Source organism: Notamacropus eugenii, chromosome 7 (genome assembly GCF_028372415.1).
Source record: "Notamacropus eugenii isolate mMacEug1 chromosome 7, mMacEug1.pri_v2, whole genome shotgun sequence".
NCBI classification, from domain to species: domain Eukaryota; kingdom Metazoa; phylum Chordata; class Mammalia; order Diprotodontia; family Macropodidae; genus Notamacropus; species Notamacropus eugenii.
Genome location: NC_092878.1, coordinates 18631166 through 18646760, shown reverse-complemented (window position 1 = coordinate 18646760; position 15595 = coordinate 18631166). Strand labels below are relative to the sequence as shown.

Below are 15595 nucleotides of genomic sequence, written 5' to 3'. Positions count from 1 at the left end.
AACCCATCTTGTATTTTAGATGATGCTTTTAAGCTTGTATAAGGCAAACCCCATGCATGTAGCTTTAGAAAATAAAATTTGGAAAAAAGTTTACCATATTTGTAACTTATGGGAAGGCCATATAGCTTATGGTTAGACTTTAGCGAAAAGGATAAAGTCAAGAATAAGTGAAGAAAGAAAAAAAAGAAGAAAATTAGGTAGGAAGAATTAGAGCTGAAATACTAGAAAGATTAAAAGTAAGAAGATAGAGGTTATAAGCCACCGTGTATCAATTCCACCTGACAAAAAGTGATTCTATCATAGGATATAATAGTGAAGAGATTACTAGAGTTACAATTGGGAGGGGATCTTTAGAAATCTTTAGAGATCTTTCGGTCCAATTACCCCATTCCATTTTATAGTTGAGAACTGAGACCAAAAGGGAAAGTGATTTGCCCATGTTTACATAGGTAGGAACTGGCTCATTTCTGTATACCATGCGAACTGGTAGACTAAAGCACAGTAGCACTATGTATTAATATAAATCTTTACTAAAATCCTCACGTTCTCACAGCTCAACATCTTTTAGACTTTATCTAATTTCCTTCAAACCCTACAGGGCCTGATTAATGCATGATTAAGCTGTTTCTTTTTCCCCAACATTTATAAGGCATAGGGGTAACAAGGCAAACCCTATTCAAGCTGGTTAATTCCATCCTAGACACTATTTTTGTATTTAGGGTGGCTGTTGTAAGACAAATGGTAGTACTTAATTCAAACATTTGCTTAAGGTACAACTCTGTAATAAAATAAGATAAGGCATATAAATCACTTATAAACCACTCCATAACAATAGCTCGTGTTTAGGTAGTGTTGTAAAGTCTGCAAAGTTCCTTACATACTTTATCTCATTTGATCTTCACAACAACAATGAGGGTTGATACTGTAATTATCCTCATTTTACAGATGAGGAAACTGAGGCTATGAGGTTAGGTAACTTGCCCAAGGTCACAAAACCAGTAAGTATCTGAGGTAGGATTTGAGCCCAGGTCTTCCCGATTACAAGTTCAGTTTCTAGCTACTATATATACCATGCTGCCCATCATAAGCAAATAGGTACTTTAAAAAAAAATTAAATGACTAGAACATATATTGATTAAATCCTGAAGTCTACCAGGACTCAGCTATAATAAAACATTGAGCAGAATTCTCTAAAAATGTGTCATTTTATATAAATGACTGTCTTCCCGACAGTTTAAAAGTTAGAGCATTTTTATTTAGTCTTTATTGGATAAGAACCTTTCCAAAATGTATCATATAAGTTCACAGATGACCAATACTTTTAAGACTACTATATTAAGGTACAGGTGATTATTTTCTACTTCTAGCTTTATCCCCTCACACACACTATGGAGATATCCTTTAGCTTTAAGGGTCATGGAAAGGTAGTGTTAGGATGCTTGAAAAAAGACTGAGAGGTTTAGAACAGCCTCTGTGGAAGGTAAGATAAACACTAAATTGGAGAGGAATAAAAGGATTTCTTCCTGTTGTAGTGGCCCAATTGAGATTAGATAAGATTATATAAATCCTGTCAGTGACTATCAGAAAAAAAAAATAAATTAAAAGGGAGACTGGAGAACCAGACAGAAAGGAACTAGATTTATGGAGTCTGAAAGAAGCCAGTAGATTGCACAAACTACATCTTTCTGGAGGAAAACCTACAGGGATAAGTGGCTTCACTTCACTGGAAGGAGGCAGTAGCTGAGCACTGAGGAATACTTACCTGGATGATACTGGTAGCTGCAGGAACATAATTTCACTGCAAAGATGTTGCTACACCAAGGTGCCAGACCAAATCAGAAGAGTTCTTGGACTAAGCAGGGGTGTTCTTGGACTAAGCAGGGGTGTTCTTGGACTATGATGAGTTTCTGGATCAAGCAAACACAGGAGTGGAAGCAGAAGCTGAAGAGTAGTAGGAGACAAAGCCCAAAGGAACAAATCTAAAGCTAGTCCTTCACTGGTATTGTGAGTTATAAGGACTGTGCAGGTCTAAGGAAAAGGACATCTCTCTAGATATTCTGAATGTTCATAAATTTTGGGGATAGGCTCAACCCCAGGGTAATACTATACATTTAGGTCACCATGTGGGTTCCTAGAGGAGATGAGGCTCATTCAAGACAATTGTCTTGGATCTAGATGCTAATGCTTTTCAAATGGGAAAAGAGGAGTAAATCAATCTTGTTCTAAATTTATTGACTTTTTCAGCTTAAGAAATGAGGATCCTTTTCCTTTTCTTAAAAGAACTAGACATTTGCAAATTCTAATGGTCTCAAGTAAAACCCTGGGTGGAGACACAATCTAAGGAGACTCAAGAATGAACTTGCTCCATAGAAATTAAAGAGCTGATTTCTTGTTGTTCTAGACCAAAGTTTTCACAGGCTAAAATCTATACAAATCAGAAGAAGGAAACTAGTGTGGTAGTTTAGGGACTAGGTAGGGTTAGATTAGGTAGGGAACAGCATTTCTTCCCTCTAATGCTGTTCCCAAGCCCCCATTCCTTCAGTTCTTATTTCCCTTTTCCCAGTAAAACTATAGGGATTTCACACAGAATATATTTATGTTCCATTATGGAGAATTAGTAACAGGGCAACGATTTGAATCTGAACCTTGTGACTCCAAATCTAGCCCATTTTCCACTATAGCTTGCTTCTTCTGCTAACAGTCACAAGACCTGAATACAAGAATCTGCCAATTCTTTCACAATAAAGAACATGTGCCCAATGCACAATTTTAGTCTCCCCACTAAAGGAACAATGACCCCAGATTGTTTAGGTGGGCCACAGAGCACTAGTCTATTTCCTGAACATAAGACTAGCAAGAATTCACATGATTCTCTTGATTTTAAAAGGATCTATTCATATGAAAGATGAATGCTGGGAAGCAGCACCCAACAAGCTCCTCAGGTATTACTACTGAGATGATCATAATTTCCATCAAAGGCTTTTTCTGTGATGGAGAATGGCCTATATTATTTGTGAAAATATTATGTTCTACTCATACATAAGGGCACTTTGCTACATATATGGATACTCTCTGGCTAATCCCACAAAATGTGACGATAAATGACATAGGTGACTGATAGATGATATTTGACAGATATGCCTCCTCTCTCTCTCTCTCTCTCTCTCTCTCTCTATATATATATATATATATATATATGTATATATATATACATATATATACGTATATATATATTAGATAGATAGATAGACCTATCTAATATAGATCTATCTATATAATCTCTAGATAGAGAGCCAGAATTTTGCCCCAGTTTTCTCCAAATATTAAAAAAGAATGAGAGGGAAGTATACCATGTTTTGAGTTGAATTCCTATGTAGGATCCATGGAAAGACATGAACCATAATGGTACAGGATAAGAAGATGTGGCTGAGTTTCAATCTGAACTGGTTGAGGAAGAGCTCACATCAGTGAGATGATGGATCTACTAAAGTTTAATAAGCAGTGGATAAATCCGCAGCCTATCCTCAGTTGACTCCTCCATTTGACTTTTAAAGTACTTGACAACCTGGCTCCATCAACTGGCAGCCTACCTTCCCAGTCTATATTTTACATTACTCTCTTTTCCAGGTGCTGCAGTCCAATCAAACTGACCTTCCTGTTTCTCACATGACACTCTGTCTCCTATCTGTACTTTTGTGCTTACTTTCTCTCATGCCTGGAATGAATTCCCTCCTGTCCCCCACCTCTTAGAATCCCTTTTTTCCTCAGCCCTCAGCTCAAGCAACATCTATTACATAAAGTTTCTCCTGATCCACCCCTCCCTCCAGCAGGAGTGGCCTTCCCTCCTCCATTATTTTTTATTTAGTGTATGCGTATATGTATACACACACCTACATATGTATATATATAATACTATTTTATAGATAGTATATTTTATTAAGAGTGTATATATATATATATATATGCATATGTGTATATATACACACATACACGTTGTCTCTCATAATAGAGAATAAGTTCTTTGAGGGAAAGTGACTGTTTCGTTTCTGCCTTTGAATTCCCAGCACTTCGCAAGCACTATGCTTAACACACTATAGGTACTCAATTGATTGCTACTACTGCCTTCAGAAAAGATACCTGTGTAGAAAGTCTTTGGAATGAAGAACTGGATATTTCCATATTACTTGTATCTAGTTTTGCCAAAATTATGTAACCAGGAATCACAGTGTAAAAGTTAGATGGCACGTGTGAAGAAAAAAACCCGGTAATGTTTCACCTTTTACCATTTCCAATATAGCCAATACAAGTCAAGTCTAGTGTTTCAGGAACAGAGGCACAGTTATGCCTTCAGCTGATCTAAGGGATGCATTGACAGTACAAAAGTAGTTGAGTGGTTATACTCACGCATACAAAAATGGTGCAAGGTCACATATTTTCTGCTCCACTTCCACTCACTGGGTCACCATCCTTAGCTCAGGGAAATGAAATAATACCTGTAACATTTAAGTGTTCCCAAGAAGGCAACTCTGTCCAATGGTCCATGGTCAGGTCTATGTGATTTTATATGGAGGTAGACAAATGGAAAAAGAACTTTTTACTAATGTACTAACCTTGAGTAGATCAGAAAAAGCTAAATACTGGGGTTGGTACAATTCATTTGGAGTTAGGGTTTGTACTCACAGTCATTCAACAGTCACTCTAGCTGTCCTCCTCTTCCTCCTTGGAGGAAAGGGGACTGAATTAATCAGTCTGCATCAGGTAGTGATGACAATGTTGGCTGCTGGCTACTATATAAAGAGAATATGGATTTAATTTCTTTCTTGGTATTGCAACTTGTATGAAAGATTCCTCCAAATGGGAAGGAATCTGATTATTTCTGGCAGCTTTAATCCCTTCTTTTTTCTGTTAATAAGGGCTTTTGATAATCTCTGTCACATTGTTTCAATAAAACACCTAGTAATTATTTCCACAGGAAATGTATTTTCACTGACCGTAAACTCAACCTGGTTAATACCTAACACCAGGGGAGGTTTCAGAGAATGGGCTGGTGCACTGTGGGGAAATAAGTGGATAATATGCCTCTCCATATCTGCTGTGGATTTGTACTGTGAACTATTGGAACTACAACTTCCTCTGGAATTAAGTGGGAGGAGAAAAGAAGTAGAGGGCAAGGATAGCCATAGACAGGGACAGGTGACCTTTCCCAGATCCATCAAACAGACAAAGTCACCTAAGCTACAAAGATCTAGAATAGTAGATGAAGATGTAGCACCTTGGAAATCATCTATTCAGTTGCCTTGTTTTACAGGTGAGAAAGCTAAAGCAAGGAAAGGAAAGAATCTTGTTAGAACTCAGACTAGAACTAGGGCCTTCTGAACTCAAGTTCAATGTTCTTCCCCATAATAGCACGTCGATATCCCGATTCCCAGCTCTATTACCTAAATGGCTACAGAAAAGATGGTTTGAAGCAGAGGAAGTGGGATTCTTCATATGAGGTCAAATTAGAAAAGAAGAATCCCAGCAAGTATATACGTGGAGAATTCCTCCTTCCATCCTTTTTTGAGAAGTTTCTTTCCAGAAACTCTTCCTGAACTTCTAAACAAAAGGATTCTGACTCAAAGAGAAATTGTTTCACTTGTTTCATTCCCTTCCTCTCTTTCACTCCTTCTCATCTCTAAAAGAATAAGAAGCAAAGAATCTCTAAAGGAATTCCTATGATGTCAGAGATCTATCTGTTACAAATCTACTATTGTAGACCCACACCAATCCTTGAGGTACTGATGAATGAATGACCCAAAAGATAGTTCATAGAACACACAAGATAAAAATAATCCAAAGAAAGAACATTTCAGTAGATCCATCTGTGAGGGTCGCAAAACTAGAAAGTGTATGATGCAGAATTTGAATTCTGGTCCACCACAATTTACTAGGCACTTTCCCTTTACAATATAAATTGGTAGCAAAAAGGGGAACTACTAAATTAATAAATATTGATTTAGTCCTTATTGTGTGAAAAGCACCGTGCTGGAATAAAGTGGCTGAGCAATTCTGAAACTACGAGTAAGCTGGAAAAAGCACCTTTTCAGAGTCCAACTAGTTTAATTCCCTGCTTCCAGAAAGATCTGAACCTAATCAATTGCTGGCTAATCTCTGCAAATCTACTTAATTCTTCAATATCTACACTCTATACCCTCCCTGGGTAGTGAGTTTAGTATAGGAAAATAGTTTTATGAAATAAAGTAAACCTCTTACCAAAGGAACCTGGAAAGCAATTACTTAGGGGATTTTTCTTTAATAAATGCGGTCTGGGTTTTTTAATTTGCAGGAAGTTGGAAATTTTCTGAATAGTATAAATTATAAAGTCAGCTAAAGCACACTTTAGATTGCTTTTTAATAAGTGAATATTTGCATCATTAAGTGGCACAGTGGATAGGTGTTATATGACTGGCCTCAGACACGTACTAGCTCTGTCATTCTGAGCAAGTCTTTTAGCCTCTGCCTGCTTCAGTTTCCTCATTTATAAAACGGGAGTGAAAAAAAAAAACCTACCTACCTCTCAGGTATGTCATGTAGGATCCAATGAGATAATATTTGGGAAATATTTTGCAAACCTGAAAGCTCTATATAAATCTATTACTATCACAAAAATTAGAATTTTTCCCAATTTCTGAGGCACATAGAACCAACACAGCAATAGATCAGAATATGAAACAGTATTTAGACATAGCCATTGGCCATGTGTCACAAAAGGAAAGAGAAAACACTGAAGGAAGATACAACCTAAGATAGGGATGGTGAATGCTGGATCACATTAGCCTAATTGGACATTAACCGATTAGAATGACTGATATGAGCACTACAGAAGTGACACTTTTAATACAAAGCTTTATTCGGTTCTCACAGTACTTAAAGCATTAGCAGAGAAGACTTGAAAGGGCCTATGTGTAATTGTCTCTTCAAATGGTGTCACCCATACCAGTTGTGGCCAAAATCCAACACGTAATCCAGGTCAGTCATGTAAAAGGTTATGGAGTCGAATCAGTAACCACAGTAACCCACATCAGGGAGAACAAGTTGTACTTCCAAGCCCACAAGAACCAAGGGAATGCCAATATAAAAAAAAAAAAACCACAACTTGAGTTAGACTATGCTGACTTGGCTGGCGTCGTATAGCAGGGTCATAGATTAACAGAGTAAATGTGACTGAGGACTTCAAAACATTTTTTAAAAAATCAACAAGTCAGAGAGGTGGTATAGCAAAGACAGAAAGCTGGCCTCAGTTGGGGACACCTCAGTTCTCTGCCGTATACTGAATGTGTGACCCTAGATGAGTAATATAACCTTTCCGTGCCCCAAGACTCTCTAAGACTTGGTGGTAGAGAAGGTGCCCATTTGCACTGTTAGAGGAAGTCCCTCACTGAGGGCTTGCTGCACCAAGGAAATCATAGTTCTAATTTAAAAAAACCAAACATATACAATCAACAAGGATGTAAAGTTTTGGGTCCCCCAAGTAGACACAAAAGTTGTTCAATCTGTATGTATGTGTTTGTACAATGTATGTGTGTGTATGTATGTATAACACACACACACACACACACACACACACACACACACACACACACACATATATATATATACAGTGTATAAGTTTCATGTTGATTCTGGGGCCAAGAGATCAATTATCCCATGATCAAAACCCAACCAACAGGTTGCCATCCCTCTCTGCCTATGTCTTCTCCAAGTATGCCTGAGGCCAGGGCTGGTGGACAGATCCAGAAAGCAAAGAAAAAGGCATTTGAAAGCAACAACTCCTGGAGTCAACTCTCAGGCTGACCCATTCCTCTCCCCTATCTCCTACCCTCCAACCACATCCCAGGCCGGCAGACAAGCCACGTGGCTAGCTGATCAGGAGACACTTTTGATCTCACTACCAGCCAGGCTCTGAATGCAGAATGGGGCTTTTTTGAGAAGCACGGGAGCAAATTTAGGACATCTTAAATCAGGACTAACCTGGAGGCAGCTGGTTCTGGGGCAAAGCAGAGGCCTTCTCTTGCCCTGGCCCCTTTTCCAAACGCTCCCCGGGCACGAAGCAAGGCAGGCCTGCTCGGAGGGAGGCCAGCCCGGCTCCTTCGGTCTCTGTAACCCTGGTAGAAGGCTGCAGCACGGAAGGGTCAGCCAAGGGGAGGCCGGAGTTGGTGGCTGGCTTCCTGCTGGGGCTGGCACAGAGCGCAGCTTCCCTCTCACTTGGCTGGGGAGGGAGTCGGAGGATACGGTGATGCAGCTGGGGACTGGGAAGCCTTGAAGATAAAAGAGATGGAACAGGTGACATTTGTCTAGGCGTGTTGGATGGTGGGGATGAATTATTAAACAGAGTGGTGACAGGTGCCGGCGATGGTGGGGAAGGCTTCTTCTCTTTTGCCCTTGGCAAAGGAGAGCCAGGGTCCACTTTGTGGGACCCACTGGAAGACAAGGCTTGGTGGCTACTTAGGAGCAGCCCCCCTTTCCTCCCGATCCTGGCCTCTGGGAGGGGGTAAACAGTTTTTCTGGAGTTGGGGAAACCCAGTCGTTTCCACTCATTGACTTCATCTAGACTCTCACTCTGCATAACCTTCAGAAGCGCCTTGTTCACGGCTCCCACCAGGCAGGAAGGTTCATCAGGAAGGGGGGTTTGTTCTCTGGCCAGGGACCGGGCCCTGTCCCCTTGTGGCCTCTTCCCCTTCCTCTTGGCTGGCTGAGCTGGGACCTCCTCTGCAGGGAGTGTGGGCAGATCTGCTTTGGGAAAACACTCCGACTGGATGGCAGAGGGAAGGGGAGTGCCCTGCCCTGTGTCTTGGCCATGGAGAGAAGTGTGCCTTTCCTCAGAATGGGGGAGGGTTTTAACAACTCTCTGCACCTGAGCGGACAGATCCTGGACTTTTGTCAGCACCCTGGTGACCGGTCTCTTCCTTCGAGTCTTCTTGGTCGGTTTCTCCCCCCACCTCTCTGCTTCTAGGCCCTTCTCAGGGGTCTCCCCCTTCTCTGATAAACCAGCTTGTTGACTCTCTGCCCTACGGGGCCTGCCCTTTGGCACCTGAACACCTCGGACAGCAGACCTTGGGGAATCCCCTATGGAGCTACAGCCAGCCGGCAGCATCTCCCCTCCCAACGCAGCATTCTCATAGCCAGACACTGAGGCCCGAAGGTCTGGCTCTAACTCTAGAGTCCTGGAGATTTCTGGGGAACAGCTTTCCCTCCTCTGTTGTGGGGAGGAAAGATTCCTAATCAGGGGCAAGTTGCCCCTGTCCTCCAGATGCCGATTAGGCCTTGCCCAGGAGTGAGAAGGGCAGCTGCCTGGAGTGACCCTGTCCCTCCCTGACCCAGAAGTTGATTCTCGGCCCCCTTGCTCTTTCCTTCTCAGTCTCTTCTGCAGGAGCTCCTCAAAGCTTTCCCTTCGCTTGCCAAACCTTTGATTTTTTTTGTTCTTCAGAATGGTCCTCTTGTCCAAAGAGCCTGCCGTCGACTCCCCCTGCAAGCCCCCAGAACTCTGGAAATAGTCATCCTCAAATTCCAGGCCCCCAGACAGCTCAGGAAGCTTCCCCTCCTGGTTCCCCATCTTAATCCCCAGGATATGGTGTGAGCTCAGCAGATCGGCCAGTAGCCGCTCCTTTTCCGCAGTGAGCTTGTAGAGCTCAATAAGGATGTCTTTTGTAGTGGTTTGTTTGAAAAAAATATCCCCCAGATTCTCATATGGCTGCTGCATGAGGCTGATGGTATCTGACCCCTCCCTGACTTGATAGCAGTTATGAAACCCTTTATTGGATTTGTCTAGAGTTACAGTGCCCTTATATGAAAATCCTCTGACTTTCCCCTTTGGAAGATAGAAGCTGATGTAGCAGAGTTCGGTAATGGGTTTGTGCAACTGCAGGGTGGAGTGAGTGCCTTCCATTATGCTCACCTAATTATTCATGCATCAGAGTGGTCTGTCTGTGGTTGAGATTCTCAGGCTCTAGAGGTGGGCCACGTGATGGTGGGAATACACAGAAGGCAGCTGACAGTCATCTCCCGTAATAAGGGTGCCTGTAAGAAGGAACGAGGAGGAGAAAAGGAGCTTGTCTAACAGAGAATGTACAAATCAAACACAACTCAAATGAATCAAAATGATCATAGGATCTAGGGCTAAGTGGGACCCTGGGAATCACCTCAAACAACCTCTTCATTTTACAAATATGTTCATTAAGGCTCACTAGTCAAACCACCAGCTTCACCCAAAGTAGGAGGTGATTGGAGACTTACCTTGTGGCCTATCCATGCCTAGCCTCATCTTTCCTCTAGGCTGGAAGTTTGGATATTGCTACATATAAGACCTTAGGATATTTTTTTAAAGGAAAAACAAAGGGATACGTTCTTGGTGCTAGATAGTACAGTGTATAGAGCACAGCAGGACTTAAATTCTAATCCTATTTCAGAGACTTAATAATGATATACTCCTGGGCAAGCCATTTAACCTTTCTCAGTCTCAGTTTCCTCATCTGTAAAATGGGGATAATAATCCCTTACAAGGCTGTTATGAGGATTAAATCATGCACAAATCACTTTGCAAACCATATGGAGGCAACTGAGGGGCAAAGTGGATAGAGTGCCAGACATGGAGTCAGGAAGACCTGAGTTCAGATCCTCCCTCAAGACAACTGTTAACTGAGTAACCCCAGATAAATCACTTAACTTTTCTCTGGCTTCAGTTTCCCTAAATATAAATAAATTAATTAATTAAATGGAGACAATACCATCTACACTACAGAATTGTTGGGAAGATCAAAGGAGATAATAATAATAATATTGATATAGCGCTGGGGCAGCAGGTGGTGCCGTAAATAACAGAGGGCTGGGTTTGAAGGCAGGAAAAGCTGAGTTTAAATCTGGCATCAGGTACTTCCTAGAGTTGCAGAGCCCTTATATGAAAATCCTCTGACTTTCCCCTCTGGAAGATAGAAGCTAATGTAGCAGAGCTGCCCTGGGCAAGTCACTTAACCTCTGTTTACCTCAGTTTTCTCAAGTATAAACTGAAGATAGTATATCTTGAAGTTTTTATTTGAAGGGTTGTTATAAGGACCAAATGAGATAATATTTGTGGAAAGCACTTAGCACAGTGTCTTGCACCGACCTGGCACTATATACTTATTCCGTTCCTTTATTTTGTTATAACTGTTGTTCAGTCCTGTCTGATTCTATGCAACCCTATGGACATCGTCCGTGGTGATTTATTGGCAAAGATACTGGAGTGATTTACCATTTTCTTTTCCAGTGTGTACCCATTTTACAGATGAGGAACTGAGGTAAATAGGGGTTAAGTGACTTGCCCATATAGCTAGTACGTGTCTGAGGCTGAATTTGCACTGGGATCTATCCATTTCACCACCTGGCTACTCTACCTTATAAGGCTATAAAAGTTCCCTTGCCTTCTAGCATTATGTAAATGCTAACTAGTATGATTATTGACCATGCCAGAAATTCAGTGGGACTAAATTCAAGGCTCCTATGCCTTTTATGCCTTAATACCTCAGCTCCCTTCATCTGTAATACAGGTATCCCAAAAATCTTAGTGCAGTTTTGTGCTATTAAAGCTGTAGATGGTTATCAAATAACCTGCATTCCCTCTCAGAGATTTTGAGATAGAGGTGAATAAGTGCTTTAAGATCTTGGGGTAGGAGTGGGGGGGAAGACGAGCATTGTAAAGTATCACTGTGTTTTGGTATTACTTTACAAGGATGAATCAAATCCTTTCTTCTCTAAGCAGCAGCTTCTGTAGTTTGAAAGCTGTTTATTTATTTATTCCATTAAAATACTGCCTTGATACTTTGGCATGGTATCAGCAATGACTCTGGCTCTGCCAGGGAGTTATGCAGAACTTGCAAGGCTGCAAGGGAAGACCCAGTGACAGGCAGTAAGTCTAAGACAAGACATCTAACCGCATCTAAAGAGGTTCATCATCAAAACATCAGTCACCAGGTCATGATATTTTTAATCACACCAATTCATAAAGACAGTTTACTTGGGTGTATAGAGATTGAGATTTTCACTGGTGGAGGAAACCCACATAATAAGTATGCCAAAAAAAAAAAAAAAGCAGCTTTCAGGGTCTCAATATCTGATGAACCAGCTAATTAACTATCTCCTAGATGTTTCTAATTCGGCTACCTTCTTTCTATTTTTTCAAGGTCAATGGAAGCTCCATATATTTTTATTTGTTACGGGCAGGTCTTTTTACTCCAGGAGCTTACTACTATTTCCATAATCGCATATAAAAATCCTCTGTCTGGCTTTTAAATTCCTTCGTAATCTGGCTTTTCCTACCTTTCCTACCTTCTTACACCTTCCTACGCCCCATATTCTACAATCCAGGGGCACTGACTTTCATGCCTCCAACAGGACACTCCAACACCAGATGGCATTTCATTGGCTGTTCACCATGTTTGCAACATCTCTCTCTCTTTATCTCTCCCTCCTGACTCCCTTCAAGTCTCAGCTAAAATTCCACCTTCTGCAGGAAGACTTTTAGAAGACTTTTTCATTACCTCTTATTTCCTGATGCCTTCCTTTTGAGATTATCTATATTTTATCTTGTATTTATTCTATTTGTAAATAGTTATTTGCATGTTGTCTCTCCCATTAGACTGTGAGCTCCTGGAGAGCAGAGACTTTCCTTGTTTTTGTTTTTTTATCTTTCTCTGTATCCCCAGCAATTAACACAGTGCCTGGAACACAAAGGCTTTTTTTTTGTGGGGGGAGAGGAAGGTATTGGAGGGTTATGGAGAGATGTAGGGAAGGTAGTGATAATGATTTTTTTTTTAATTTATGGAATAAAATAAACAATTCCATGACATAGTATAATAAAAAAAAGACAATTGCATATGAAACTGCAGAATTATCATGTACCACTCACTATTCCTTTTAAATATATAATAAAGTATGATAGTGATTTCAAACCAGAAAAGAAGAAAAGAGTATTATTGAAACACTCAAAAATACATAGAAGATAATTGAAGAAAGTTCACAAGGGGAAAGAGATGAACAGGGTAGTGTTGGAATCAATGGAATAAATTCAATATATACTTTTAAAAAGCAATATAGACATTTAAAATACTGATTTATAGTGCCATATACAATCTTCTTCCATTCTTTGTATTGTTAAGCAATTGCTAATATTTATTGTTGTGTATCAAGTTAGTAATAATATAAAATAATAAAATAAATATGAAATAAAATATTAAAATAAATAAAATAACAAATCAATTAATAGTAATAATAGAAATAATATAAAGAACAAGAAACCCGCAGTACAGACGTTAAAATCCAACAACGTTAAGGCAGCGGTGTGAGGCAAAGAGTGTTGGACTGGAGGTTATAGGAACTTGGCTGGTCCTCTGTCCTCATCTTTAAAATTAAGGAACTGGGCTAGATAACCTGTAAGACCCTTTCCAGTTCTAAATCTATAATCCTTTAACAAATCCCTTGGGATTTGAAGAGTATCAGGTAGGTGCCCATTATCTTGGTTCCTGAAATTCCACCACTAGCAATTTATTTCTTTGAATTGTCTTTTCCAGGTCTAATGAAATGAAACTAGGTAATGCATTAAAACCAGTTATCAGCTATTATTACACCATTCTGAATCACCTTTTAAAGTGATGGCTAATATTTACATCTCACATTAATAAACAGTCAATAAGGTGCTTATTTACAATATCCTGGAAGGCAGGTAGTACAACTATAATTATTTCCATTTGATAAATAAGTTGAAACCCAGTAAAGTTAAGTGGCTTGTGTAAGATCATGTAGCTTATGTGTCAGACCTAGGACTTAATTTCAGATCTCCTGACTCCAAATCCAGTGCTCTTTCAACTGAGCAAGGAATGGGACAACAGTTGTATATGAGTGAATGTTTCACAAACTGCTGTGGGATAGTGTCATGGAAGCACCTAAAAATACAAAGAAGATAACTGAAGGAAGTTCAGTTTGGGGTAGGGATGAAATACATACATGACACACATTTAAGCTTAATCTGCATTATTAACATTTTCTTCATCATTTTCTAAGGTCTAGACAATCTAGAAGACAATAAATCAAGACCTGGTTTATGGAATTTGCCAATTTCTGAATTGCAAATGTTCACAATGCAAATTTAATGATGAGCTGGTTCTAGCACGCAAGCCCTATATACCATAAATAAAATTTTATTAGGAAAAGAATGAAAGCACTAATTAATGGAGAAGTCTTGGAGGTTGAGGTGGGGAGTTAATCAGCTAAGAAGTGACACAAAGGACCTTGGTACCTGCAGAAGAGAGTGGAGGGCCATAAAAAATGAAACAGGAGGACATTAACGATAAACCTTGCCTACACCATAATTAAACTCTGCTTGGCCCTTCCCAAGGATCAGATTCTTAAAGACAGATGCAAAAGGCCCTCTGATACAATCTAAAATTGGATTTTCTTTTCTGTTTTGATTTTTTCCTGCCTTGAACAAAGCACAGAACAACAGGACATACCCAACCCTTCACCAAGCAAAATTATGAATGAGTTGAAGCTGTAAGTATAGGAGGAGTAAGAAGGAAGATTTAAATTTCAGTTCAGAAGAAGTAGTAGCTTTATTTTGGGATGTCTTATGTGGAATGGAGCCTTCTTAGCTCTTCTGTTTTGTTTTGTCTACCTTTTTTCCACAGGGGCCACTTTGCTCTCCTAAATCCTCTTTTTTTACAGCTTTCCTGGGCTCTGAGTAATCGGGACCAGAGAAATGTTCCATGAACAATGCTAAGGACTTCTACAAAGTTCCTCTCATGGGTTGAAATGTGCCTTCCTTTTAAAAATCTTCTGCAATGGTTCTAATACCCTAATTAATTCTTCAAAGACAAGAGTCATTAGTCTTAGCCCAATGCCTTCTACTGATTAACTTTACTTCTCTAAGAATCACTGAATAATTTTATTAGAAAAAAAAGGGGAGGCAAGAAGCCAAAAAAATCTAGGTTTGAATCCTGTGTCTATAACTTCCTAGATGGATGACCACGGGAGAAATCATTTAACCTAACCTCTCTGGACCTCAGCTTTTTCATCCATAAATAATAACTTCAGTACCTAACTCACAGATTTGTTTGTGAGGCTCAAAGAACAATGAGGGGGAAAAGTGCTCTGTATCTGTCTTTTGTTAAGTCAGTTTTCATTGTATCTTACTCTTCATGACTCCATCTGGGGTTTTCTTGGCAAAGATATGGGAGTGGTTTGCCATTTCCTTCTCAAGCTCATTTTACAGATAAGAAACTGAGGCAAACAGGGTTAGGAGATTTGCTCAAGGTCACACAACTAGAAAGTGACCCAGACTGGATTTGATCTCAGGAAGATGAGTCTTCCTGACTTCGGGCCTGGCACTTTATCCACTGAATCACCTAGCTGCCCAGAAAGTTATTATGCCCAATTATTATCACTTCTCAATAAAGAGTCAGGACTGGATGTAGAGTCAGAAGATCTGGACTTCAGTCCGGGCTCTGTGACTGTGTGGCTACGGACAAGTTTGCTTCATCTCAATAGGCCTCAGGGTTGGGCTAGATGATATTCCAAGACCCTTACAAGC

At 40.1% G+C, this 15595-nt stretch overlaps 1 protein-coding gene across 1 annotated transcript in view; it reads right to left on the bottom strand.

Annotated features, from left to right (window-relative positions):
- The window catches only part of FMN1 (formin 1), a 523482-nt gene that overhangs the window by 458987 nt on the left and 48900 nt on the right, over positions 1-15595 (bottom strand). The window contains exon 2 of the mRNA XM_072623605.1: positions 8011-10056. Coding sequence (XP_072479706.1) covers positions 8011-9925 — 1915 coding nt within the window. The 5' untranslated portion in view covers positions 9926-10056. The remainder of the gene's footprint in view (positions 1-8010; positions 10057-15595) is intronic.